At 39.2% G+C, this 27,820-nt stretch overlaps 1 protein-coding gene across 4 annotated transcripts in view; it reads right to left on the bottom strand.

Moving 5' to 3' along the window:
* Positions 1 to 27,820, bottom strand: part of myo5aa (myosin VAa) — a 38,353-nt gene that overhangs the window by 1,096 nt on the left and 9,437 nt on the right. The window contains exons 2-41 of one of the 4 annotated variants that reach the window (XM_077712415.1): positions 27,318 to 27,428; positions 26,773 to 26,944; positions 26,362 to 26,506; positions 24,120 to 24,276; positions 22,876 to 23,019; positions 22,708 to 22,789; positions 21,150 to 21,257; positions 20,977 to 21,083; positions 20,066 to 20,331; positions 19,902 to 19,983; positions 17,938 to 18,078; positions 17,734 to 17,859; positions 16,668 to 16,751; positions 13,815 to 13,970; positions 13,650 to 13,747; positions 13,491 to 13,577; positions 12,737 to 12,845; positions 12,454 to 12,665; positions 12,208 to 12,364; positions 11,308 to 11,547; positions 10,978 to 11,226; positions 9,731 to 9,824; positions 9,081 to 9,211; positions 8,880 to 8,993; positions 8,671 to 8,805; positions 7,970 to 8,026; positions 7,678 to 7,905; positions 6,878 to 6,886; positions 6,698 to 6,798; positions 5,185 to 5,265; positions 4,677 to 4,875; positions 3,809 to 3,874; positions 2,846 to 2,939; positions 2,626 to 2,775; positions 2,382 to 2,536; positions 2,229 to 2,318; positions 1,648 to 1,798; positions 648 to 930; positions 395 to 569; positions 230 to 310 (exon numbers count right to left, since the gene is read on the bottom strand). In XM_077712415.1, the coding sequence (XP_077568541.1) occupies positions 230 to 310; positions 395 to 569; positions 648 to 930; positions 1,648 to 1,798; positions 2,229 to 2,318; positions 2,382 to 2,536; positions 2,626 to 2,775; positions 2,846 to 2,939; positions 3,809 to 3,874; positions 4,677 to 4,875; positions 5,185 to 5,265; positions 6,698 to 6,798; positions 6,878 to 6,886; positions 7,678 to 7,905; positions 7,970 to 8,026; positions 8,671 to 8,805; positions 8,880 to 8,993; positions 9,081 to 9,211; positions 9,731 to 9,824; positions 10,978 to 11,226; positions 11,308 to 11,547; positions 12,208 to 12,364; positions 12,454 to 12,665; positions 12,737 to 12,845; positions 13,491 to 13,577; positions 13,650 to 13,747; positions 13,815 to 13,970; positions 16,668 to 16,751; positions 17,734 to 17,859; positions 17,938 to 18,078; positions 19,902 to 19,983; positions 20,066 to 20,331; positions 20,977 to 21,083; positions 21,150 to 21,257; positions 22,708 to 22,789; positions 22,876 to 23,019; positions 24,120 to 24,276; positions 26,362 to 26,506; positions 26,773 to 26,944; positions 27,318 to 27,428 (5,427 nt within the window). The remainder of the gene's footprint in view (positions 1 to 229; positions 311 to 394; positions 570 to 647; positions 931 to 1,647; positions 1,799 to 2,228; positions 2,319 to 2,381; positions 2,537 to 2,625; positions 2,776 to 2,845; positions 2,940 to 3,808; positions 3,875 to 4,676; positions 4,876 to 5,184; positions 5,266 to 6,697; positions 6,799 to 6,877; positions 6,887 to 7,677; positions 7,906 to 7,969; positions 8,027 to 8,670; positions 8,806 to 8,879; positions 8,994 to 9,080; positions 9,212 to 9,730; positions 9,825 to 10,977; positions 11,227 to 11,307; positions 11,548 to 12,207; positions 12,365 to 12,453; positions 12,666 to 12,736; positions 12,846 to 13,490; positions 13,578 to 13,649; positions 13,748 to 13,814; positions 13,971 to 16,667; positions 16,752 to 17,733; positions 17,860 to 17,937; positions 18,079 to 19,901; positions 19,984 to 20,065; positions 20,332 to 20,976; positions 21,084 to 21,149; positions 21,258 to 22,707; positions 22,790 to 22,875; positions 23,020 to 24,119; positions 24,277 to 26,361; positions 26,507 to 26,772; positions 26,945 to 27,317; positions 27,429 to 27,820) is intronic. The other 3 variants (XM_077712418.1, XM_077712417.1, XM_077712416.1) reach the window with 3 other exon arrangements.

The raw sequence follows: 27,820 nt of genomic DNA, 5'->3' as shown, positions 1-27,820 counted from the left end.
CCGCATAAACGGCGCCATTATGGGGGAAGGGGTAAAAAAAAGTTTTGATTTTATTTACTGCACGCCAAAAGATTGCTGCTGCGCAGAAGAGACGAGAGTAGTGTGCAATTACGCAGGCGCGCAGCTTAGAGGTAACATTGCCTACAAGGAGTATTTAAGGCCACCAGGAACATGGCCATGCTGCTAAACAAAATACTGATTCCGACCACGCTTGACCAAAGTTTATTACCTGTATCGTTTGGATGAACGAGACCGACACCCTCTCTTCAAACTCATTGACTGGAGTGTAGAGGTTGAGGACCTTCACGATCTAAGAGAAACAACGCAATGTTTATTCATCGGATCCTTACAATAATAATAGTTTGACGGATGGGAATACAATCCTGAAGTGTACCTGCGCGGTGGTGAGGGCCAGGCACATGGAGCAAATGGCGTCGGCGTCCTCATCCGTCTTCTTCTTGACCTGGAGTAGCTGAGCGGCCTGGATGAGGGGCTCCAGAGTTTCCTTGGCCCCGCAGTTCATCAGAGTTTTGTCCCGAAGCCACTCCTCCAGCTGGCTCACGTTGTACCTTTTCAAAAAGAACGGGCACTGGTCATTCGGCGCCATAAGCCAATGGACGGCTTTGGGTGTTAAATCTCCGCCCTACCTGATCTGCATGCCTTTGCTCCAGGAGCACATGTCCTTCCGGAGCAGCAGGTTGTTGAGGGTGACGGCCCCAATGACGTAGAACTGCTGCTTGACCACCTGCTTGATGAGTTCCGGGTCAGTGCCGTGCTGGCACATGGTGGAATGGAAGGCGTTGAGCTGCCGCAGGATGGAGTCCAGCGTGTAGGTGCCCTCGTCGGCGATGCTGGACGTCCGCTTGCGCAGGCCCGTCGGCTTCACGCTGGACACGCCCTGGATGGTTTCGTGCTCCAGCATGCCGGACACTGACGCAAATAAACATGCGGCTATTACATCCTTGTTTGGATTCTGGATGGAATAGCCAAAAAAACTAGACATTTTTATTTTTAGAGCATGGCAATCCAGGAAAGAAGAGTATTACAGTAATCCCTCGATTATCACTGCATCACTACATCACTTTTTTTTGCTAATTAAATGTTTTTTTTGTAAGTGAATAAAAATGTGAAAAAAGCCAATCCCAGGGCCTCTGCTTGCTACTAGAACTCAAAACTGAAGTAAAAAGCACTATTAAATATTGCAATCCAGGAAAGAAAAGTATTACAGTAGTCCCTCGAATATTGTGGCTTCACTACATCACATTTTATTTCTGGGGGAATTTTTTTTGTTAATTAAATGTTTTTTCAGTTCAGAAAAATCTGAAAAAGCCACTCCCCTGTCCTTTGCTTGCTACTAAAATTTAGCACTAAAGTGAAATAAAATATATTTTTTAAAGTTCATAAAAATATGTGAAAACCCACGCTGAAACTCGCAAGTGGAAGCCACTCCTCTTTTCTCCGCTACTAAGACTAAGCACTGAAGTAAAAAAAAAATGAAATAGGAGTGACCCAACTTTAGCATTTTTTTGTTGATCTACATTAACAGCGACAATCGAGGGATTACTGTAATTCTTTGGCTGCCATTGCGTACGATAGACACCCAATCCAAATGGGATTAAAACGAGATAATAAGCAGAGTCAGTGCACCTATCATGGGCTGAAGGGTGTTCTCCATGCATTTGATGAGTTGCTGGTAGATTTGGATGGCCAGGTCGCTGATCACCGATCTGTACTCGGTCAGGTCGAAGTTGGACAGACAGTGTTCGTTCTGTCGGGAAGTGTTGTGCTTCATGAAGTCCTGGCGGGACGCATTTTTCAAGACAAAATAATAATTCAGTGCGTTGATCATCATACAAACAGCATGATATGTTTACTTAGTACTTACATTGCTTCGACATTCAAATCGAATATCATATCTTATTTCTTAATACATTCCTTTGTACTTTACTTTGTACTCAATACTTATTACTTTAATGATGAGTGATGAGTATGTCAATACTTTAGTCCTTTTTTCTGTTTATGTCTCATATGTACTGTTAACGGATGCACTTTTTTATATGTATCTTATCTTGTGCTGACCCCGCCCATCTGTCGAATTTTTAAAGTCAATGTGGCCCCCGGGCCCAAAAGTTTGTTCACCCCTGTCATAGTATCTCCATTAAAGCATGGGGAAAAAACAAATACAGATAGAGGCAGAACAGAGACTTAATACAGGAGACTTTTTTTACCTCATCGCCGCTGTACTGCTTGAGACAGTGCAGGAAACGGCATGTGTTGGCCAACCAGAAGGAGATAGTCTCAAAGTCATCTCCTCGTTTCTGATAGCACAAGAAAAAAGTCATTAAAAGTGCATGTAACTCAACACAAACATTCATACAAACCTTCAAGATCTTCTTGATGCTGTTGATGGTGGACGTGAGCAGCGTGCGGACCTTCTTTTCATCGTTGACGTAGTCGGCGTGCCTCAAGCACATGAAGAGGATGTAAGCGGGCAGACCCGGGATCAGGTTGACAGCCACGCCACGAGGCTTCAGCTCTGCGAGTCCCAAAACCAAACGCCCAGTTCAAGACATTTTGCACTAATTGCCATTTGCATTCATTTGTCATGAAAAGTGCCCAACTCACCCAGGATCAAGTGCTTGACCAGTTTCAACTCGTCTTCCTTCTTGTACTCCAGCATTCCCTGGAAGTCCTTCTCCCTGCGAGGAATGTTGACCGGATGGACGGGCTCGTCCACCATCTGGCCAGGGGACGTCTGGGCTTCCGATTGGCCGGCTGAGAGGCAAAAATACGATCGGCTCCGATACGAGTCGCAATGATAACGTCACAGGTGATTATTTGTTACCTCCCATCTCTCCAATTCTCTTGGAGTAAACCTTCAGCTGTTTCTTGAGCTTGCGGATGGTTCGGTCCTGCTTCTCCAGCTGCTCCATGAGATCCTGAATTGGACAGAGAGAAAAAGAAGAAGACTTGTGAGGACTAACTTGAAAAACCTTCATCTTGTAGTCGCAGCTTCTTAAGCGTCACCGCCTTATTGGTTAAATGCAGAACTGTGTGGACGTTGCTGGTTAATTTTAGAACCAAGGGGTCAAACTTATCTTTTTTTCTCATTCTGTACAATGGGCTGAAAAAGTTTGACTATCCCTGGAAATTTTCATGAACTTCAATTATATTAATGATTGTTATTGGATCATTTTGGGATATCGAGGGAAAAAAAAAGGATTCAAACAAGTTTTTACTAGGCTACTGCAACGTGCATTAAAATGAAATTAAAGGGTACAAAAGATCCTAAACAGAAATAAAAAATATTAATGTTCCTTTTGTCAAAAGAACAGCTTCTTTCTTTTAATAAATTCAAATTTTTGGGGGAAAAAACTAACAGAGAATCTAAATTTTTCCCCTCAATGAGTGTAGAATAACTGAAAAAAATATTTTAATAACCAAACTAAAACTATATTGACATAAATACCTCCGTTGTAGATTATTTTTGATAAAAACATGCACTATCACATAATTCTGAGGGAGAAAAATCCAACATTTCTTTAGACCTCAAACAAGCCACCACAAAGCCAAAAGCGATTTGCTCTCAAGCCAACTTGAAAGCTGCTGAGGTAATTTGGAGGAAAAAACAATTTAGCAGGACACTTTGGCAGTAAAAAGAGAAGAAAAAAGTAGGAAAGCTGCTTCCCCGTTAGTAAGTACTGCTGGAAAAAAAAAAAGTTCAGATGCAATCAGCCTTTGAAAGCGCACAACTGTTAGTTTGAACCCTCGTGCAGAACAGAGTAAAATCCCTGCAATCTGTACATACAACCATCCGGCGTAAAATGATGACTCGTGCCTCTCGGGACGCCGCGGGGTCGTTGGCCACCAGCTCCTGTCAGGTCATAGCATCCGTATGTCACACATTCAGGTTAAAGACCCCAAAGTGTCATGTCAGAGAAAGGGAGGGCACTGATTGGACTTTACATAACATTATAAAATCAGCAAAAACTTGCCCAATCTGCCATTTTAATCCCAATATTAACACACAGGCGGACAAATGGCGTAAAAAGGGGACGTCATTTTCCGGTGCTCGGACGTTTGGTCGCCGGTCAAATGGTGACTGTTGAAACCAGCTCTCAAAATGATATTTATACATGAGAGAGAAAGTTTAATATCTAAGAGAGAGAGTTTAATATCTAAGAGAGTTTAATATCTAAGTACTGTTTAATATCTAAGTAATGTTTAATATCTAAATAATGTTTAATATTAAGTACTGTTTAATATCCAAGTACTGTTTAATATCCAAGTACTGTTTAATATCCAAGTACTGTTTAATATCTAAGTACGGTTTAATATCTAAGTACATTTGACCGGTGACCAAAAGACCGGCGACCAAACGTCTGGTCACGCATTTTTCACTTTGTAACGTGGAAGAAAAATAAAAAAAAAAGTAAAGCAGGGATCCTATAGCCAGGGGTTCACTATATTTCATCAACATGATGGTGGGAATCCCAAAATACAAACCAAAATGTTCCAGAAGTAGGCAATCATTTTAAATGCCCAACCTATTTAAGCCAATCTAATGCAATAACTATCTAGGTATGTCCCGATTAGGCCCTGAATGATTTTGGAGAGACGACCGGCAAACTTTTGAGCAAAAGTAATAGAAGGGGATAGAGTAGGTAAAGGCATACCAGGTTCTCGTTGGTGAGCCGCGTGATTTCGTGCTGCAAACTTGCTTCGATGCGAGCCTCCGGGGGAAGCTGGAGGTTCTGAGCCAGGAGTTGTTGCTGCCGGTTGTTTTCCTCCTTCACGTTCTGCAGCTCGCCACGTAGAGATTCAACCTCGCTGTCGTAACTCCGCCGTTGGGTCTGCAACTGATGCTCCAGTAGCCTGCCATGCATGGTTCACAAAATAGACAACAACCAATTAGACTCCAAGTGTGAGAAGAAAAATCGAATTGAAATGACACACAGTCGTTGGCGGCGATAGACGTCCAATCCATCTCAAACGGATTGGACGCTTACTGCCGCCAATGGCGTGGAAACATTATCGTACCCTCACAAAGTCTTTGAAAATGACAACTGTTCAAAATAGGCAGACCTTGTAAAATACTAATACGTATTGTCTTATATGGGAAAAGCTCTAACGGCGCTATTCCTAAAGGTGAATTGGAATTGAGAGAAGATCAGACAGTTCCACCTGATGGTCTCCTTTAAGCCCTGATTAACCAGCCACAGCTCTCCATCTTCGTTCAGTTTTTGGAAGTCTGGCGCCGCCGATCTGACCGTCAACACACCAAAGGAATAAAAAAAAGGGAACATGAAAAGCACAACAACGAATGAAAACATGCAAGGGGATGAGACAGGCGGGGTTTGAAGGGTTTAGTGGTGTGTCACTTCATTTTACAGGCAAATTAATGAAGTACAATCTATGCTACTGACCACTAAATCAAGCATTATTAGTTCAATTCATCTGACTCCAATGAAGAGAGTATCAGAAGTTGATCGGGAATGAAAAGATGGTTGTTAAACATTGGTTATTATTACATATTATTAGACGTAGACCAAATCTGATGAAGTTGAAAGCAGTATTGAGCACAATTTTACTCTATAAAAGAAGCCAGGAGAACTACACAATGGGAAAAAGATGAAAAACATGATCACAAACAGGGTGATGCAAGGTGAATGAGATGAATGGAAAAGGGACAACATGGTGGCTCAAAACGTAATTTTACGGACAAAAACTCGACAGATTTACGAAGGTCACGCTGCTGCGTTAGCTTCCTTGCTCATACACACTAGCATTGCCTTCATATGGCAATACTTTGGATCTGAATAAGTGATGCAGGTAAACTTATTTTGGCCAGGGAGTCAACAAGAAGTGAGTGGAATTGAGCCGTCCACATTAGCGTAAAAAAGAAGCAAACTAGGATGGACATTGAGGCGTCCAACCGAAGTGTCAAACCCATTTTAATGTCTCTATGTCAATCCTCTAAATAGCAAATATTACTATATTGAGTTTTCAGTCGATACATTTTAAAGAAAGGTCTTTTTCAAATTATTAAGACAGTCGGTTTTATCTAAATGCCTATTTTTTTTACAGGAAAAAATTAAATATTGAATTTTCAGGATAAAAATATTTAGTTGTTTTTTTAAGTAGAGGTAAAAACAAACTATAATCTTCATTTGAGTTTTATCACCATACAAAATCGACACATGATTTACTTTAGAGCCACAAAAAGTCATCTGGCGGGCCGCACCTGGTCCACGGGCCACCAGTTTGACACAGTTTGTCCAAAACTGTTTCCAAACCTGCTGCAAAATCACATCCAATGCTGTGATGTGTTGCTGCCTTTACGAACCGCCTAATTCGGTCGTCCTGAAGCCGAAAAGAAAACACTACAACAGTTTTCTCGGACATGCGGTTAGCATCGTATGAAAGTCTTCATGGCGTGGAACCAGTGAGTATGAGTCACTCTTCCCTCAGCCATGCATGCTGGCCTTCCACATGGCATGGAACAGACCACCTCAACTGTTACCTGAGCCTACTCAGCAGCTGTTTGACTTCTAGCCGCTTACACGCGAACCTGGAAGATCTGCACGGGACAAGTCCTTGTTCAATCGTCGGTGACTAAACCCAAAGGAACCGAGAGTCGGAAGACTACGGCGCTAAGAACGAAAAGTAGGGGTGTTTGGGGAGGGATCCACCATACCTGTTGGTGTCTTTGAGACCGATGTATGCTTGTTTGAGTTCATCGGCATCTTTCAGTTTGGAAATGTCCTCCACATGGACGGCGACTTCTGTCATGGTCTCCTAAAATGTGTGTACAACATGATTGGTTTATAAAGGAGACTTTGACAGTAGATGAAATGGAAGTGGGTTAAAAAAATACCTTCTCATCCTGTTGGAAAGCGTGGATGGAAGGGGAGAAGATACAGAAGCGAGAGTAAGACACTGAAGATGCAAGCAAAATCGCGTAAAATGTAGTTCACACACAACATGGAGGGTTGGATGTTGGTTTCAAAATGATAAAAAAAAAGGATGTCAGTGACAAAGGTTAAGTCAGGTTATTCATCAAACTAGCAAAACCATAATAAATATAGGTAAAATGTTTCTTTTTTGCCATGCATACTTTGTGAAGAGGATTTTGACACAGTGGTACCTCGACATACGATTGCCCCGACATACGAGCAATTTGAGATACGTGTATCCCGACATACGAGCAATTTGAGATACGAGTGCCCCGACATACGAGCAATTTGAGATACGTGTATCCCGACATACGAGCAATTTGAGATACGAGTATCCCGACATACGAGCAATTTGACATACGAGTACAATTTTGAGCCAATATTTATCTTGAGATACTAGAAAATCGACATATGAGCTCAGTCCCGGAATGCATTAAGCTCATATCTCGAGGTACCACTGTATTTTTTTATTTATTTTTTTTGCAATAGGATAGGTCATTAAGGCCATTCTATTTTGACAGATTATTTAGACCCTCCATGCAAATAACATCATTTTAGTGTAAATGTCAATAATCAGATGCGTATTTTTTTTTTTTATAAAGGTCTACTTTGAAAGAATGGATATTGATGGATTATATCGTATTTGGGGAAGGGGGAGTCTTGGACAGGTATGCCGAAAGAGGGGCCCAAGAGACGGTCAGACACATCAAAATAAACATACCTTGTGCTGCCTGGCTTCCTTCTGGCTGACCAGCTGCGAGCGCAGGATAAGCACCTCCTCCTTGCGCACGTCCAGCTCCTCGCAGGAGGAGTTGAGCTGATCCAAGAGCACCTTGTAGGCCGGCGATCCGGGCGCACCCGCGCTTGCAGCCGGGCCACCCAACAGACTTTTCCTCATCTCGGCCAGGTCATGCTTCATCTTCTTGTTCTCGGACTCCAGTTCTTGACGCTGGATGGATGTGCAAATTAGGATGTCAAAGAACAAATACAACATAAGCATTGAAGTAACCCACCTTAAGGGACTCATACTCCAACTCTGCCCCACGCGCCTTTTTGAACTCGGATTCATCCTGAAATAAGGGAAAGAAAACATTTTTAGAGGAAGTAGTACAGGAGAATAATTAGCAAGGACTAAGATGATCTCTTTGGCCTAGTCAAAAGGAATTAGACGTCTGGCGCCATCAATGGTGCTGAAAGATGAGGATTCGCAACCAGTTTAATTGAATTGGACATCTGTCATTGTCAATATAAAACCTTTGACATCACTGTGGAATTTGGACCACACTTCAAGAACCACGGCTTTAAAACTTAAGATACATCCAAACTCAACACAGTAAGGCACATGTGTCAAAGTGGCGGCTCGGGGGGCAAATTTGGCCCGCCGCATCATTTTGTGTGGCCCGGGAAAATCAATCATGAGTGCCGACTTTCTGTTTTAGGATCAAATTGAAATGAAGAGTATAGATGTATATTAAATTTCCTGATTTTCCCAATTTTAAATCAATAATTGTAATTTTTAATCATTTTTTTCTGTGTTTTTAGTTCAAAAATCATTTTGTAAAATCTAAAAATATATTAAAAAAAAGCAAAAATAAACATTGTTTTAGATCTACAAAAAACTGAATATTCAGGGATTATACTAATAGGAACTTCTCTTGACATCCTTGACTTAAGACGTTGCATTTCCTCAACAAGGTAGGTTTGGTAGGATTACCCTGGCTCGTGCCCTCTGAAACTGCTCCTCCTTGTTTTCCAGCTCATCACGCAGCGACTGCTTTTCTTGCTCCAGCTCTGTAAGTCGCTTTTGCAGCTTGAGCGTGAGCGATGTATCCATTCCTCGCGTCAAATCCTGCAGAACGAGCCGTCCCACGTCAAGAGCGCAAAAAAGTACGGCGGCCGGTTCATCATTTCGACTGGATGTACCTCTGCGGCCCGGGAACTTTCTTCCGATTCGGCGAACTCGGAGTTGTAGGTGTACTCGGATTCGTTGCTGCTGTGTGTGGAATCGGTTCTTCTGTGGCCGGGCTTGGAGATATGCTGAAAATATATGTTTTTAAAAATGGTAAAAAATCAAAGTCAGTCAGTTCTAATTGACTTGAATTGACTTTTCCAAAAATCCCGCACCTCTCTGAGGTCGTCGTACTTCTCCTCGAGGCGTAGGTGTTCTGTCAGGAGATTCTGGTAGCGAGAGCGCTCCTCGTTGAGATCCGTCTCCAATTGCTGAGTCTCCGCTGCAATCGTACGTTCCATTTTCTCTGCGAGAAGACAAAAGTGCAACTGCATTCACCAGATCTTACGTGGAAAATATTCTTCTCATGTCCGGATGTAAAAAGTAGTATGTTAAGACTGTCAGCCTGGGTACACACTATCGTAGGGTGTGTTGTTTTGTGTGTGGTATCTTTTTCTCCTGCAGGTACCGTATTTTCACGACTATAAGGCGCACCGCATTATAAGGTGCACCCTCAATGAATTACCCTTTTTCCACATATAAGGCGCACTGAATTATAAGGTGCATTGACTATTTTGGAGAAAATTTCAGACTTTTAAGTGCGCCTTATAGTCGTGAAAATACGGTAATTGCTATTGACTTCCAGGTATGAAGCACTCACTACACAGTCACCTCTAGAGCCAGCCATTGTTGATGTTTTGGATTTTTTTTTGTATAAAATCTTGCAGTGGGGGAGGAGCTATATGATGGAAGATGTTGTAAACTAAGATGGCATCTGCATATTTAAATGCTTTGTAAATAGATTTTTCAAGAAACGTGCACTCACCTGTCATCTGCTGACTCTGTTCCTGAATCAACCTGTTCAAGTCGTCCTTCTCTTTCTTCAGCGAGCCATTCTGATCCTTCAGTTCTGATACCGTCTAAAAAAAACCCAACACCACCCAGGTTTGAGAGTCAAGTCTGTTAAATGAATAATAATCATCCTTCTCTGGTAAAAAGGAGTTGGCCTCCTGGTCTGAATGTGAATTAACACCCAAGCTCCGATGACGGCCAATTAGAGGAAAGATTTTAAATAGTGAGTATATTCCAATTGGAGCCAGTCGGTTGCACATAATTTCTGCTGATGAGCCAAAAAATGACCAAGAAAAATTGCTTGAAAATACCTGTTCAAAATGGGACCAAAAGTTGACCTTTGTTTAACACCTCAGGGAAAGCACAACTATTTGTTTTTTATTCTACTGGATTTGACTAAAACTACAAATATATCACATGTAGATTTCCCACTAAAACTACAAGTATATCACCATGTAGATTTCTGACTAAAACTACAAGTACAGTGTTCCCTCACTACTTCGCGGTTCAGCTACCGCGGACTCAGAGCTTCGTGGATTTTTTTTGGAAAAAAAAATACAAATATTACATTGCACATATTTTACATTTTTTTTTGTTATAACATGAATTTCACTCTCTCTACCCGTATTCTTTATGGTGTACTGTATACAAGGGGGGGGGGGTAAAGAATAAATAAAAAAATAAAATTTAATAAAAAAAAAAAAAAAATTGAATTAAATTCAAATTAAGCATTTTTGAAGGGGAATCCCTACTTCGCGGAAATTCACTTATCGCGGGTGGTCCCGATTAACCGCGATAACCGAGGGAACACTGTATATCACCATGTAGATTTCCAACTAAAACATACAATACAGGAAGGATACTGTATTCAGGATGTCAAAACGCAAAGTCAAATCTGCATGCTCACCTGCCGGGGGACAACACTGTGCCCAATGCCCCCTTCTTTTCTGAGCCATCTAAATTGAAGGAAAACATGTTTGCTTTGCATGCTGATAGATAAAAATGACTGCGTTTAAAAATAGACTATCAAAAGTGTTGCCTTATCAGTTAACGTGGGTGTTGACAATGGCTCTTTTTGTTCAGAATATAGTTCGTGCTGGAAAAAAAATGTGGCGAAACATCCTTCTCGATGATGCCGATAATTTTGTTGTTGTTGCTTCATTTCATCTTCGACAGCTGGTGTACATGAAAGAAAATAACTGATAAAATGTTCTTGCGTACCTTCTCCATTTCTCCCTTGTACGTTTGCGCCCAGTCCTCGATGGTTTTCTTCTCCTTCTGTGTGGTGCTCAGCTCCTTCCGGAGTTTCTCCAGCTCCTCCAGGAGACAGCTGACCTGGTTGCCTTTGCTCTTGGCGTCTTCCTCCACACCTCGAAGGCGTCCCAGCTCTCCACGTAGCCGCTCGCTCTCCGTGGTGTAGGTGTTCTCCAAGCCGGATAGCTTCTCGTTGACCGACTTGTTCTCCTTGGTCTGGTAATGGTGCATTTAACATGGTTGCGTGAAGATGCACCGAGCGATAAAGACGCCAGGGGATCGCAGGGTGGTGCCCACCTGCTCGTCGATCCTCCTCTGGAGCTGCATGATCTTGTTCTCCATGCCTTTGTTGAGCTTCTTGAAGTGCTCCACCGAGCGGGCTTCGATCTTCAGCTTCTTCAGCTCCCGCCTGGCACTCATCCTGCGGAAGCAGCACTGCAGGTAGACGATGGAGCTCAGACAACGCTTGTACCAGCGTCTCGCCAGCCAGCCGCGGGCACGCTTCTGGATGATCACTGCCATGTGCTGGCGGAGAAGCTGCAGGAGAAGAAAATGGAGTAAATTGGACTATTTAGGGAAATACAGTAAACTACAGAAGATTTGTAGTATTTGACAAATATACTAATAGGAACGTCTCTTCATTAGACAGTAATACCTCAACTATCGCGGTTAATGTAAACCACGGGTGTCAAAGTGGCGGCCCGGGGGGCCAAACCTGGCCCGCCGCAACACTTTGTGTGGCCCGGGAAAGTAAATCATGAGTGCTGAGTTTCTGATTTAGGATCAAATTAAAATGAAGGGTATCGATTTATATTACATTTTCTGATTTTCCTCCTTTTAAATTGATAATTGCTATTTTCTTATCCATATTTTCTTTGTTTTTAGTTCAAAAATCTTTTTGTCAAATCTAGAAATATATATAAAAAGCTAAAATAAACATAAAGCAATAATTTAAAAAACACCCCTATTAATTTTTTGTTTGTTTTAAAGTTCATAAAAATATGAAAATCCACGCTGAAACTCGTAAGCAGAAGCCACTCTTATGACTAAAACTCAGCACTGAAGTAAATAATAAAAATAATAATAATAATAATGGCAGAAAAAAATCACAAAGTAGTGAATTTACGAAAATCGAGGGATTACTGTATCTTAGAAAACCTAAAACCAGGCTTTGGTGCGCGTGTGTGTTTGCATTACCGCTTTGTACATCTGTCGGGCCATGTAAGCTCGAAGGATAGTCTGTATGGCCAGGGCGGCCTTTTGCTTCTCCCTGTAGCGTTTCTTGGCCACACACATCTTCTGGTACTTCTGGATGACGATGGCTGCCTGAGTGCGGCGCATGAACTTGGCCAAGCTTAAAATGAAAAAAAAAGCGCCAAAATGCAGCTGTAAAAATACTAGCATTTTAGAAAGCACTCTCGGATGAAGTTGTGAGAAACCCACCATCGAGCCTGGTACCCTCGGATAAACCTCTGAATAGTGATGGCGGCGTCGCGCATTCTAAGGTACTTTTTGCGCGCCAACCAGCAGCGAATAGTCTTCTGGATGCGGATGCAAGCGGCGCGAAGCTTGTCGGCTCGTAGCTTCTCCAGGTAGGCCACCTGACCGGCCCTGAAGAAGATCTTGGTTTTCCCGAACTGGTATTTATCCTGGTCCTGAGAGAAGACAGGATCGGTCAGATGGCAAAGAAGAGGCAAAGGATTTAAAAAAAAGGGACCGGACGGACCTCAACCAGCTTCTCAAGAACGTTCCTGCAGGTTAACTTCTTGTCGGAAAGAACATCCTTCTGCTTCATCAGCACTCTGTAACGGCTGAAGAACTCCTGATATGTCCATCTAAAAATGAAGATGTCAAATTCATTACCGCTTATCCCAGTGGTGGACATACATTTCGGCCCGGGGGCCACATTGACTTTAAAAAGTTGATAGATGGGCCGGGTCAGCACAAGATACGATACATATAAAAAAGTGCATCCGTTAACAATACATATGAAACATAAACAGAAAAAAAGGACTAAAGTATTAACATACTCATCATTAAAGTAAAAAGTATAAAGTACAAAGTCAAGTAAAAAGGAATGTATTAAGAAAAATTAAAATGTAATATAAAAAAGATAGAGGGGCTGTAAAACACGAAAAAACAAATAAGAGTGGACGGAGCTAGTTCCACTGCTTCTTGGGGATTAAAAAAAAAACAACAACAAAAGAAACATTTTTTGGACAATGTTGGCAGGCCGGATTAAAACGCCTCACGGGCCGGATGTGGCCCGCAGGCCGTAGTTTTCCTATTTCTGAACTAGCCATACTTTGCGTGTTTTGGGGATGTGGGAGGAAACCAGAGTACCCCGAAAAAACCCATGCAAGCTATGGGGAAAACACGCAAACTCCACACCGCGAGGACCGGCCTGGGAGCGAACCCAGAACGTTGTAACTCATTAAGTATCCTGTCTCTTTTGACTGGGAGTCCTAGCAAGAGAGTACCTGGATGGGAAACCTGCTGCAGAGATTCGGATGGTCTCGAGGACCCCGCAGGCTCTCAGCTGCTGCACCGCACGTTTAGGGTCAAAACTGCCAAATAACACAGTAGAACGATTGAAGGTTGAAAGAAATGTTAGATTGGAAGGTTTCTAGGAGACTCACTCAAAGGCCTGCTTGAAATCGTTGGGTTTGATACAGCGGACATAGTGGGGGGTGGTGGCGTTCAAGGTCTCCATGAGCATTTGAAGAGAGTTTCGGAACTACAGGGAAGATTTACAATGAGTATTTTTGGGTCGATGCGAGGAACGGTAACTGAAAGCATCAAACCTGGCAACCGACGGTTTTCTTGTGCTCTTTGCTGCTGTTGTCACGGCTCTTGTCCGGTTTGATGCTGAGACGGGTCCTACCTCCAGTCCCGGGGGTTTGACCGGTGGGACTGCTAGCTTTGCCTTCATCTAAGAACAGCTCCACCAACAGGTCAAACTGGAACGAGCCACCCCCAAATACAATCATTAAAAACAACTTTGATCATACATAACGGAATCATCTTACAGTGGAAACTCGAATTTGAACAACAAAACCACTTATTTGATGTCCTAATTGAACTTTTTGACAACTTAACGGCCAGCTGCGTAAATGTAGTTTGCTGGACCAGTTTACGTTTGGCCCAAAAATAGACATCTATCATTGTCAATAGCAGGCAATTAGTTATTTATTCGTCAATTCTTTTTTTCCACTACTATTTTAGGGTACTTACAGGTCACGCCCGGTAATCATTTAATTATGTTCGTGCGATATGAATGAGCTGCAAAGATCCCATTGGGCAGAAAAATCAGGTGGGCCGGATTGGAACACCCGAGCAGACCATTTCTTGCCCGCGGACTGCATGTTCGACACCACTGAGTTATATGTGAGGTTCCACTGTGATTTTCAACAGTCCAGCAATTTCCACATTTTAGATTTAGATCGGGTTAAGAAGTTAGACTATTATTTAGACAATATTACTTTGTTAAGATCCTACCTTTAGTATATACAGAATGACAATGTAGATTAGTGTTTTTTTCCATCAAGTTTTTTTAAGCAGCCAATAACCATCATGTAAAAGTTATGAAATTATCATCAGTGAAGTGCATCTCAATAAAATAGAATAAGTGTAAAACTTCAATTATTATCAAATATTATTTTTTCATTACATTTATATTACTATCTTTTCATAAACAAGTGAAATTAGGAATAGAAATAAACTATGGTTATTCTAACATGATCAAAATTGATGAATAATAAACAAAACAGAATACAAAAATATTTAAAAATGTATATTTTTTTAAATAATTGCATTTTTTTAAACTATTAATAAATCAAATAAATAAGAGAATATTTATTGTTACTTTCACTCCTTTCATATTTTTTAATAAAAAAAATAAATTGGCCTGAAATAAATCAGAGAATATTTACTATTAACTAATTAGTTAGGCAAACTAGTTGACTCCCATCACTGAACCAAAATAAAGCTTCACAAAATATTCTAATTTATTGAGATACACCTGCTTTTAGTACAGCATGCGAAAAAAAAAATAGTTCCATCCACCCAAATCCCTTCACACCAAACCAATCCTTTCACAGCATCCTCCCTGGTATCCATGGCGACCAATCATGCTTCATTTTGAAATCTTTAAATCTCCCCATGCAGTGACAAATAATTCATTGACCCAGTGCGGTTAGAGCGAATGAGTTGTGGAGCAAAAAGGAAGATAAAGAAGATAAACAAAGAGCTATAGGCCGACTAGTGTCACATCACACGCCTAGGTTTACCTTCTGCTGACGGGTAGGGAGGGAGGAGGGTTGTCATGATGAAGACAGAACCGACATACATGGACAACACATGGAGACACAATGACAACAGAACACAAGTGACATCAAAACATAATGTCAACATTGCCATTCGCCATATTGCTATGGAAACAGTGAAAAAAAAGGATGTGATGATGAACTATTTGAATTGAAATGAGTTCATCGATAGTAGACGTCGCATCCGTTTGAAATGGGAGGCTGCCAGCCGTCCCGCTTCAAAGGGATCGGACGTCTGACGCTGGCAAAGCAAGCCAATGAGTACAATCTTGACAAAAAGCAGTCAGGATGTAAAGGGTAAACTTATGGGAAATGTATCTAAAACTCAAAAACAAACTTTTAATACATCCTGGTGCAAAATAGTAGAATTTGAGAATCACCCTCCCCCTTATCTATTCTTATGAATGGGTTAAAAGAACTGGTTTATGAGCCTTGAATATTCATTTAATCTATCTAAAACAATGTTTATTTTAGCTTTTTAAATTTATTTTTAGATTTTATAAAATGATTTTTGAACTAAAAACAGAAATAAATTGATTAAGAAATTACAATTATTGATTTAAAAGTGGGAAAATCAGGAAATTTCATATACATCTATTCTCTTCACTTTAATTTGATCCTAAAACAGAAAGTCGGCACTCATCATTTACTTTGGCGGGCCACATAAAATGATGCAGTGGGTCAGATTTGGCCCACGGGCCACCACTTTGACGCACGTGTTTTAGGATAAAGGGTTAAAAATGGCTGAGTCAATTTGAACCCCTTTGCTAACAAAGTTGACTTTAAGTGCAATGATTCCATGCATGCTGCAAATGTTCCCTGCACAGTGTCAAGTGGTTTCAAGTGACATTTTTTTTCTTCCATTTGACATTTATTGCAACAGTTTTCGGATGTGGCTTAGTACTTCCACCCAGTTTTCATTTCCCATTCTATATTCGCACTTCCCCATTTTTGTAAATCTTTTCAGGAAAAAATAAAATGAACCTAAACCCCCCAAAAATATTATAATACATACAATAAGTCCTCATTTTGCTATAACAGTACAAATCTGTATTAGCCTATATTTAGAATAATCACTGCTTAATGTCACACTTAAAAATTGAACGGTGTGGCCAGGATTATTTTCCTTTGCTGTATATACATGTCCACTAGAGGGCGCTTAGCCTCCAAACTGAAAAGAGCCCAAGCTGGATGCAAATTAGAAATTGTTCCCAACTCAGCATGATTTTCGATGAGTACAGTTTTGTATTTGAATGAGATGGATAAAACATGAGGGATTTACTTTGTGTGTGTGTGTGTGTGTGTGTGTGTGTGTGTGTGTTCACACGTCACCTTGCTGGCCTTGAGAACCTTGATCTGTTCTTCATTCACCGTGTCCTTGTTCTTCTCCAGAAAACCTTCACATTGATATTCAACCTGCACCACAAAAAAATGGAATGTTGAGAAAAGAAATCACATGAAAACATAACTTTGTTATCATTAAAAGAAGCAAAAATCTCATTCATCCATGTCATAACAGGACTTATGGTGAAAGCCAAGTTATAATGAAGTTATGCACAAGAGATTCAATCAAAGAGGTGAAAAAAAAGAAAAAACATCCGACACTTAAGAAAGTTTTCTTCACATTAACACATAAAATAAAAAATTCAAGTATTATTATTATTTTTTTTTACATCTTTACACTCAGCAACCGTAGTTTTGAATATTTTATTCAGAATATAACAACTCAAAGGCAAGTTTTTCCACGGTGTGAAAAATAAAAAAATAGAAATTTTAACTACATTTTTGGTTCCCTGGTTAAATTTTAAATGATTAAAAAAAAATACTGATAGTGAATTTGTAATAAGTGAAGACGCGATAATTGAGGGATTACTGTATATAATTCTATTTACATTATGTTAAAATAAAAAAAATGGTTTTCATCATTAATATAAATGAAAATATTTTCTAATATTTGATACTTATGTTATGCTCATTAGTACATTACTTAAATACATTTTCAAAACAATACTACCAAGTACATTTCTAAAAATAATTGATTTAAAGTACCGTGTGATTTCTGACCAATGCTAAGTACTGTATAAAGTAATTAATGTATAAAAGATATCAAATAACAGCCTCATGAGAAAACCTATGTTAGTCCTTGACCCATTAATGTGAAACCGCATATCTACTGTGTGAGCTGAAAATAACGCTGCATTGCACCCTAAGTGAATTTCTAATACCACTCTCCTCCCTTTAGCTTTTTTTCTTGCATATGAAAACAAAGATGACAAAGAAAAAGCCCCGTAGCAATTCTAAATTTAGCCCACAAAAGCAACACCCAATCTTTTCCATAAAGACTTTCAAATCCTACAAACCACTAGTAGTGCTCTCAACATGGCCAGGTCAGACCCACCTTATCGGCAAAATGTTGGATGATGAAGGCCCGGTTGGACATGCGTGGCTTTTGGAAGAGGGAGCACGTCTTCAGATGCGTGTTGTAAAGCTTTTGAGCCCACGAATCGTCAGAGCCTTTTGGCATCTAAGGAAAGACGCGCCATGAATGAATGAATAAATGTAAAGAATGAAGAAATACAATGCTAATGTTAATAGACAGTACTTTGCACTCTTCATCCAGCAGGTCCAAAACCCCCATCTTGGCTTCGATGAGGTTGATGCAGGGCTGATTGTCATAGAAGTCAATGAGAGTCCAAGGAATCTGCTCCTTCATATACTCCTCCTGTTCCAGCTTGAATACATGCTGCAATCATACAAACAAGAAGCATGGATGTTTAAATGACAGGTTGCTACAGTGTAAAAAAAAAAAAATCAAATCGAAAGTTAAATTGACGGCTGAATACCGTTTATCGTTATAAAAGAGGATCACTGTAAGGCAAGGGTGTCAGATTTGGGTTGGTTCGCGGGCTGCTTTAACGTCAACTTGATTTAATGTGGGCTAGACCATTTTAGATATAATATTTAGATTTTTTTGGGATAAATGGATTAAAATAACTGAATTAAAAGCCCTGAATATTCCGTTTTTTATAGGTCGAAAAACAATGTTTATTTTTGCTTTTTTGATATATTTTTAGATTTTACTAAATTATTTTTGAACTAAAAACACAGTATAAATGTATTAAAAAATGACAATTATTGATTTAAAAGGGTAAAAATCATGAAATTTAATATACATCTATACTCTTCATTTGAATTTGATCCTAAAACAGAAAGTCACCACTCATGATTGACTTTCCCGGGCCACACAAAATGATGCGGCGGGCCAGATTTGGCCCACAGGCCGCCACTTTGACACAGCGTAAGATTTGAAATTAACAGCAAACTGCAGTTACGCATGTCCAACACTGGTCACATCAATGCAGTTTGTTTCTTACATATTTTCTTTATCTCCCAGTAGGGTTTGAATACAAAATACACATTAATTTGAATACAAAACAAACCCGCACTCAGTATTAGTATCAGTATCCAAAAAGGTTATATTTAGAGTAATGGTTAGTATCAGATTTAGTCACAAGATCGGATCCAATTCAGGAGTCACGTGTATTTTCAGTCGCAAGGCTTTTTTCGACAGCTATAAATCAAGCCGCTGGGCAAACATGACCGCTGAGTGGGATTAATTCTCTTTAGAAACTAACGATAGTAATAGAACATTATGTAATATTTGGAAACAAAGAATTTCTTAGGGATGTCCCAGCTGGGCTCACTTTAATACCACAAATAGGATTTGTCCTTTACTAGTTCTGTTACGATTTGCATTATTTTTCTTCATTCAATAACCTTCTATACACACGGCAGATCCTCGGTCGTCAGCATGGTTGACTGGGTTCGAATCCCAAAGGAGGACAACGAGCTGAGTGATGTGACGTGACTAGTATGTTAACACATAAAAACCCCAGTAGGAAATAATTTCAAAATATTTTGAGAAGATTTTCTGCTGAAAATATACATTTTAAGAAAGATTTAGAAGTGCTAGTACCCCGTTTTTACGTTTTTAGTTTTTCCTTTTTTCCCCCCTAACAAAAACTCTAAGAACCATATTTGGTCGTAATTGACATTTACATCCAAAATTTAACCACTCGCTTCTATTTACAATATATACTGTAAGACACATGAAAAAGTGGCGGCCCGGGGGCCAAATCTGGCCCCCTGCATCATTTTGTGTGGCCCGAGAAAGTAAATCATGAGTGCCGACTTTCTGTTTTTGGATCAAATTAAAATGAAGAGTATAAATGTATATTAAATTTCCTGACTTTCCCCCATTTAAATCAGTAATTGTCATTTTTTAATCCATTTTTTTCTGTGTATTTAGTTTAAAAATAATTTTGTCAAATCTAAAATTGTATAAAAAAGCTAAAATAAACAGTTTTAGATCTACAAAAAACTGAATATTCAGGGCTTTTAATCCAGTTCTTTTAATCCATTTATAAAAAAATTAATAAAAATATTCTATTTAAAATGGTCCGGCCCACGTGAAATCAAGTTGACATTAAAGCAGCCCATGAACCAACCCGAGTCTGACACCCCTGCTATAAGAAAACAGCTATAATGTCAAAAGATTGTGCCTACCATGTTGAACTGCTGCTGGAGTTTCTCATTTGCATAGTTGATGCAAAACTGCTCAAAACTGTTGATTTCAAACGTCTCAAACCTTGTTGACAAATAGAAAATCAATATTAATATTTGTTGAGCCCAACGTATTCTTACGCTACGCCACGGAATGTCTCTCATACCCGTAAATATCGAGGACGCCGATGAAGGAGTGCTGCTTCATATTGGTTATGAGTGCTTTGTTGACATGCTCCACGATCCAGTTGAAGAGTTTGGCGTAGATATGTTTGGAGAGAGCATCTCGGGCGTTTGTAGCTTGCAGGCGGGGGAGGGTCTTGATGTAGGTTTCGCTGGCCGTCTTTAACTTCCTGTGGCACAGCCACTGGGACATGTCGTCGTAGGTGACGCCGACCAGCTCGCAGAACTTCATCAAGTGATGATTGTTGGGCTGCATGAACAACGAAAACAGATTGCAAATTTGGTGGTCTCGTAATTCATTCAGTTTAAATTTTAGGGCAATTAAAGACAATGCTAATTAATCATCTATTTTAGATTAGATTAGGTCATTTTATTAATCCCGTATTTGGGAAATTTCACTGTCACGGTAGCGAGAGGGTGAGAATACAGACACAGAAGAAGACATTTTCGACATAAATAAATAAGTGATAAATAAGTAAATAAATGAAATAAAAAAGTATTTATGTATATGTATATGTATATATATATATATATATATATATATATATATATATATATATATATATATATATATATATATATATATATATATATATATATATATATATATATATATATATATATGTACATAGTACATATGTATATGTGTAAATGTGTATACGTGTATGTGTGTATGTGTGTGTATATGTTTATGTGTATACGTGTATAAGTGTGTACGTGTGTACGTGTGTACGTGCATATGTGTATATGTGTATATGTGTATATGTGTATATGTGAATATTATTATATAATTTTAAGTACATTTTATCTTAATTTCTCAAAAATAGTCACTGGCCATACAAAGGAATATGAATGAGAAAAATACAGCACGGGGTTGAAATAACAAAATCCTTACAGGAATGATGCTGCTATCCGAATCTTTGTCTTTGATGTCCACATTTCCCAGATGAAGTATAGCAGCTAAAACTTGAAACAATCCCATCTGATATGTTTCATTGATCCCTACAAGGGAGAAAAAACATGATTTCTTGGATTTTCTATTGCCATAGATTTGACAGAGTTACCGACCGAGCAACGAAAAGGCGTTCCGGGTGGTGCCGAGCTCCTTGCTGTCGTCCACGCCTTCGATGACGGGGCTGCGGCCCTGCCGGGTATACAGGAAGTTGTTGGCGTTACCTGAAGTGGAGAAAAGCAAAGATTTGTTCTCTCGTGTCTCGTGACCCTGGCTGAAAAGGAGGTCCCTTCTGCTAAAATGACTCCATCTTTACATATTAACACTTTAAATCAAGACGGGATACGTTGCTAGGCAACCAGCCCAAGCATTCTATTTACCGAGCTAGCAAGACAGCAGGAGAGGGAAATAGCAGCTGTGTGTGTGTGTGTGTGTGTGTGTGTGTGTGTGTGTGTGTGTGTGTTTCATGACTAAGATGAGCAGGTGCAGGTCCACAGTGGGAGTTCACCATATCAAAGCGTGTTCGACAACACAGTCTAATGTGTTGTCAGTTTAAAGGAATTGGATGTCCATCTTTATAAATAATGAAGTAAAAGAACTAAACCATGTGTGTCAAAGTGGCGGCCCGGGGGCCAAATTTGGCCCGCCGTATCGTTTTGTGTGGCCCGGGAAAGTCAATGATGAGTGCCGACTTTCTGTTTTAGGACCAAATTCAAATGAAGAGTATAGATATATATATTACATTTCCTGCTTATTCCCCTTTTAAATCAATAATTGTCATTTTTTAATCCATTTTTTCTGTGTTTTTAGTTCAAAAATATTTTTGTAAAATCTATATATATATATATATATATATATATATATATATATATATATATATATATATATATATATATATATATATATATATATATATATATATATATATATATATATATATATATATATATATATATATATATATATATATATATATATATATATATATATATATATATATATATATATATATATATATATATATATATATATATATATATATATATATATATATATATATATATAATATATATTATATATATATTATATATATATATATGTATATATATATATATATATATATATATATATATATATATATATATATATATATATATATATATATATATATATATATATATATATATATATATATATATATATATATATATATATATATATATATATATATATATATATATATATATATATATATATATATAAAAAGCTCAAATAAACATTGTTTTAGATCTATAGAGTCTGACACCCTTGAACTAAACTGCTAAAAAAAAACATGGATAGGAATATTAAAATATTCAGCGTATGTGGAAATAAATACAAATTGAACTAAAAGGAATAAAGACTGAAATAAATATTGAAAGAAAAACATTTGAATGGCACATTGAATTAAGAATTTAATGCCTTTTAGATTTTACAAGTGGTTTAACCCTTTATTGGACACCAATATCCAATCCGTTTTGAACCCAAAACATCGCAGTTTAAATCATTTGGACATATATTGTTGCCATTTAAATTCAGCGTATCATAACCAGTGTCTGTTTTTGGTTTTATTCATTTGAATTTTTATCAATCTGGGTTTCATAGCAAGTGTGTGTGCGTATGTCTTTGACTTACTTAGTTGTAGGTTTTTAAATTCGGGTAGATGTGATGAAGCGCAGAGCTGATAAAAGACATGATAATTCCGCTCTTCATCCGCCTGCATAACATATTTATTATTTATTACATATTTGGGCAGCAAATTCAAATACATTTAGCATGTGCCAGGAAAAAGAATACACTTACCTGGAAGACCACTCTGGACTTTTCTAACAGATATGTCCTCATGTTTGCCCCAATGATTCGGTAACGGTTGTCGAAGCCAATTTCGATGTACTTCCCGAAGCGACTGCTGTTGTCATTTCGAGTTGTTTTGGCGTTTCCGATAGCCTGTCAAGCGGAAATGTGTTGACAAAACATTTTTTTTTAAAGTCAAAGCAGTCATGGCAACTCATTAGCAGTTAACCAAAATCTACAAAAACAAGTTGAAAAGAAAGTCATCTGATTTCTTTAATAGGACTCAACTTATAAACAATCAGTGTTTAGTTATGTTTCCATGCAGCACATAAAAAAAACAAGATTTCCCCAAGTCCCTTTTTGCGAATCCCTACGTTTTACCGAGTATTAATAATAAATGATTTATATAACACCAGGGGTGGGCAAACTTTTGGGCCCGGGGGCCACATTGACATTAAAAATTTGACAGATGGGCCGGGGTCAGCACAAGATAGGAAACATATAAAAAAGTGCATCCGTTAACAGTACATATGAAACATAAACAGAAAAAAGGGCTAAAGTATTAACATACTCATCAACTCATCATTAAAGTAAAAAGTATAAAGTACAAAGTCAAGTAAAAAGGAATGTAGTTAGAAATATATAAAATGTAATTAAAAAAAAAAAGATGGAGTGGCTGTAAAACCCGAAAAACAAATAGGAGTGGACAGAGCTACTGCCACTGGCTTCCGCGTGACGGCGCCATCTTGAAAAAAAAATTTGACTACGTCGGCGAGCCGAATTAAAAAGCCTGGCGAGCCGGATGTGGCCCGCGGGCCGTAGTTTTCCAAGTTTTTGTGTGAGAAACCCTGCTAACAGTTAAGTGAATAAACCGCCTACATGAGCATTTGGTTCTAAAATGTGCACTACATTATTGTGTTTACCCTATCCAGGTTTTATTGCATTGTGTTGTTGCTGAGTGAAGCCCAACAATAAAGTCTTTAACTCCATATGTATTCTGCTTGCGTCAGCCCGAGTCATTTAAATGCCTGAGACAAATATCCCTCGACCCCATACATGCTCTCCGATTCTGTCGTATGGGAAAAGCGGGATGCAATTCCCGAGCCTAACGTTGCAATGACATCAATGTGACCTAAGAAAGCGTTCTATTCATTCCGCGGAATTCTTGATTGGTCATTGGTGATGTTGGCTGAGAGGGGGGAAGGGGGAGGTAAAGGGTAGGCCAACATGAGGAGAGGAAATAAGACAGTTACCTCCATGATGGGGTTAGACGCCAAGACTTTGTCCTCAATGTTGGCCTTGCTGGCCGAGCCGCTGACCGTGGCAAAGTATCGCATGGCGTACTTGGCCGAAACGGTCTTTCCTGCCCCGGATTCGCCGCTTACAATGATGGACTGATTCCTCTCATCCCTGCAAAAATGATCAGGTCATGAGAAAATGGGCGAGGATTGGCAGAGGATGAATGGATGTTCACATTAGATCAATCATAACTCTTTCTTATCAATACAAATGTGATTTTTTTCAATTTTCTTGTTCAGTTAGCACATATTATTGAGCAAGGGTGTCAGACGCGGGTTGGTTCGCGGGCAGCAGTAACGTCAACTTGATTTTATGTGGGCTGGACCATTTTAGATATAATATTTTGATTTGTTATATAAATTGATTCATGAACTGGATTAAAAGCCCTGAATATTTCGTTTTTTTTATAGATCTAAAATAGGGGTAGGCAAACTTTTGGGCCCGGGGGCCATGTTGACTTTAAAAATTTGACAGATGGGCCGAGTTAGCACAAGATCGGATACATATAAAAAAGTGCATCCGTTAACAGTACATATGAAACATCAACAGAATGTATTAGGAAATATTAAAATGTCATTAAAAAAATTGGGGGGCTGTAAAACACGAAAAACAAATACGAGTGGACAGAGCTACTGTCACTGGCATCCATGAGACGCCGCCATCTTGGGGAAAAAAATATTCGGATAACGTCGACGGGCCGGATTAAAAAGCCTAGCGGGCCGGATTTGGCCCGCGGGCCGTAGTTTGCCCATACCTGATCTAAAACAATGTTTATTTGATCTTTTTTAAAATATATTTTTAGATTTAAGAAAATGATTTTTGAACTAAAAACTGAAAAAAATGATTAAAAAATACAATTATTTATTTAAAAGGGGGAAAATTAGGAAATGTAATATACATCTATACTCTTCATTTAAAATTTGATCCTAAAACAGAAAGTCGGCCCTCATGATTTACTTTCTCGGGCCGCACAAAATTATGCGGCGGTCCAGATTTGGCCCCCAGGCCTCCACTTTGACACCAGAAACCTAACGCCACCCATGGCAGCCACTGAGGGAAGATAACATTTTTTTTTTGGGGTGGGGGGGGGGGGGGGCTGGTTGTCAGCTAAAATTGGCTTTTGGGCTGCTTTTTAGATACCTTGATATCAAGAAATTGGATTGAGTGGCTTGACATTTTTCATCTCAAGTTTTCCTTTCAGCTCTCATTTCTTGCCATCCCTCTTCTGAGAAGACAGGATGTCTGTTAGAATGCCCTCTTTGGTGGACTTGCTCTCGGAGGGCCTCGGGTGCAGAACGGTTTCTTAATAGACCTCTAATGTTATTGGCGGGTTGCGCAACACATTCGCTACAGTTCTTTGAAAATGTCAAAATATACAGACACTAAATGGAGAATGATATTAGACACTTACAAAGTCACTGGATAGCAGTAAGATGAGAGGGTACTGAAACTCAACATTAGGGGCCGGAAGTTAGGGGAGGGGGGTCGCCGAAGGCCTTTCAGGAGCCCGGGTTTAGGGCATAAAGGGGGCGTTTGTGGGAAGAGTGTATAAAATAAACTTATAAGTTGACGTGCAAAGCAATGATAGTTTTTCCAGGGTTGAAATATCTCAGTTAGCAGTCAATTGGATGTTAGCAGGAGCTTGCACGCTAGCAAAGGTAGCCGGCTGGGGCCCGTTGACTACCATTGCCCCCGCACCCTGAATTAACTTGTTCCGCCACTGTCCATATTATAAGAACATTTGAGATATAATATCTAGATTTTTTTCTTTTATAAATGGAATAAAAGAACTGGATTAAAAGCCCTAAATATTCATCTTTTTATAGATCTAAAACAATGTTTATTTTTATATATTTTTAGATTTTACAAAATCATTTTTGAACTAAAAACGCAGGGAAAAAAAGGATTAAAAAATGACAATTATCGACTTAAAAGGGGGGAAATCAGGAAATTTAATATACATCTAAACTCTTCATTTTAATTTGATCCTAAAACAGAAAGTCGGCACTCATCATTGACTTTCCCGGGCCACACAAAATGATGCGGCGGGCCAGATTTGGCCCCCGGGCCACTACTTTGACACATGTTGTAAGCAATTTTGAGAGCCAGTCCAACGTCAGGTTATATCTGGTCTAGATTTGACCTCTAAATACCAAAGAGCAACAAGTAAAAGAAAAAAATCCAGCACGTACGAACCTTGCCATCTGTTTGTAAGCCTCTTCCGCCACAGCAAAGATATGCGGGTCCATGTCTCCCATGTTCTGACCACTATATGCATTGATGATGTCCGTCCCGTAGATAGGCAGCGTCTCATATGGGTTGATGGCCACCAGAACAATCCCTGTCACACACAGGAAAAAATACGGTAGGCTTAACAAATAGACTTCATATGAATTCCAAAACTATACTGTAAATCTTATATTTCTTTTTGATATTGAATGAAATGAAAGGAAAGTGTATATATGGTTTCTTATTTAACTTTTGAATTTTTTTTGACATTAAAAGTGAGGAAATACTTAAATATTCTCTGATTAAACCATCATCAATGTTAGGATTCAATTTATAGTGATCCAGAGTCCAAAAAAAAAACAAAGAGAAGATGCTTACCGCAATAAGTGTAAATGAGCTTAGAGTCGATGAAGCGGACTTTGAGGTTATGAAGTACCGCCGGCTCGTGGAGGTAGCTGAGCGCTGTGAGATCATTTTCTCCCACCAGGATGTCTGGGTTTCGCAGGTAGGGCAAATTCCTGGTCTTGGGGTCCAAAGTGTGCTCGAGGTTCTGAAAGTATCACATGAAGGAAGCAATGTGTCATCTATCATTGGTCATAAAGCCAAATGCTCATTTCAAAAACACAGATGCATCATCTGCATTTCATTTCAAATTCCTATATCATTGACAGTTACAAAAATATGCATTATTCCTCACGTGTGAATGAAATTTTACATGAAAATAAAAAAGGTTTTATTTTGTTGTTTAAATCTGGCAGTTGAGAACATACTATATACCAGGAGTGGGCTATAACATGGAAACCAAAACAAGGCTTTAGTCTGCATTGTTGACCCCAGCATTGGTTTGAACTTGTATGGTGAAATCTTTCTTGATTCCTGTCCTTCAGGACTTGTATATTTTTATATGGAGAAGATACACTTACGGTTCCATCTTCCAACATAAGCTGCAGGGATGCGTCACCATCTTTGTAGTCTTTGGTCAGCTCAGCTGACTTCCACACCTCCTCGACGTCGGGGATCCACACCCGAGCACACTGCAGAGGACAAGAACAAATGAAAAATGATGATGGATTATATTCAAGTATATATTATAATTCATATATTAATACAAATATAGGGTGGACTGGTGCCTAATTAGCTCGTCGGCCTCACATCTATGGGGTCCTGCATGACTAGACGTTTGGTCGCCTGGACGTTTGGTCGCCTGGACGTTTGGTCGCCTGGACGTTTGGTCGCCTGGACATTTGGTTTCCCGGGTGAATATAATTTTGAGAGCTGGTTTCAACAGTAGATATTTAGATATTAAACTCTGCCTCATGTACATAATTTTGAGAGCTGGTTTCAACAGTAAACTCTCTGTCATGTTGTCAAACGTCTGGCGACCAAACGTCCGGCTCCAGCACCCCCCGAGACCCGAATTAGGATA

The sequence above is a fragment of the Stigmatopora nigra genome, chromosome 3 (assembly GCF_051989575.1).
Source record: "Stigmatopora nigra isolate UIUO_SnigA chromosome 3, RoL_Snig_1.1, whole genome shotgun sequence".
Classification (NCBI taxonomy): Eukaryota; Metazoa; Chordata; class Actinopteri; order Syngnathiformes; family Syngnathidae; genus Stigmatopora; species Stigmatopora nigra.
Note: the sequence above shows the minus strand (reverse complement) of the source record. Positions and strands in the feature narration are given on the sequence as shown.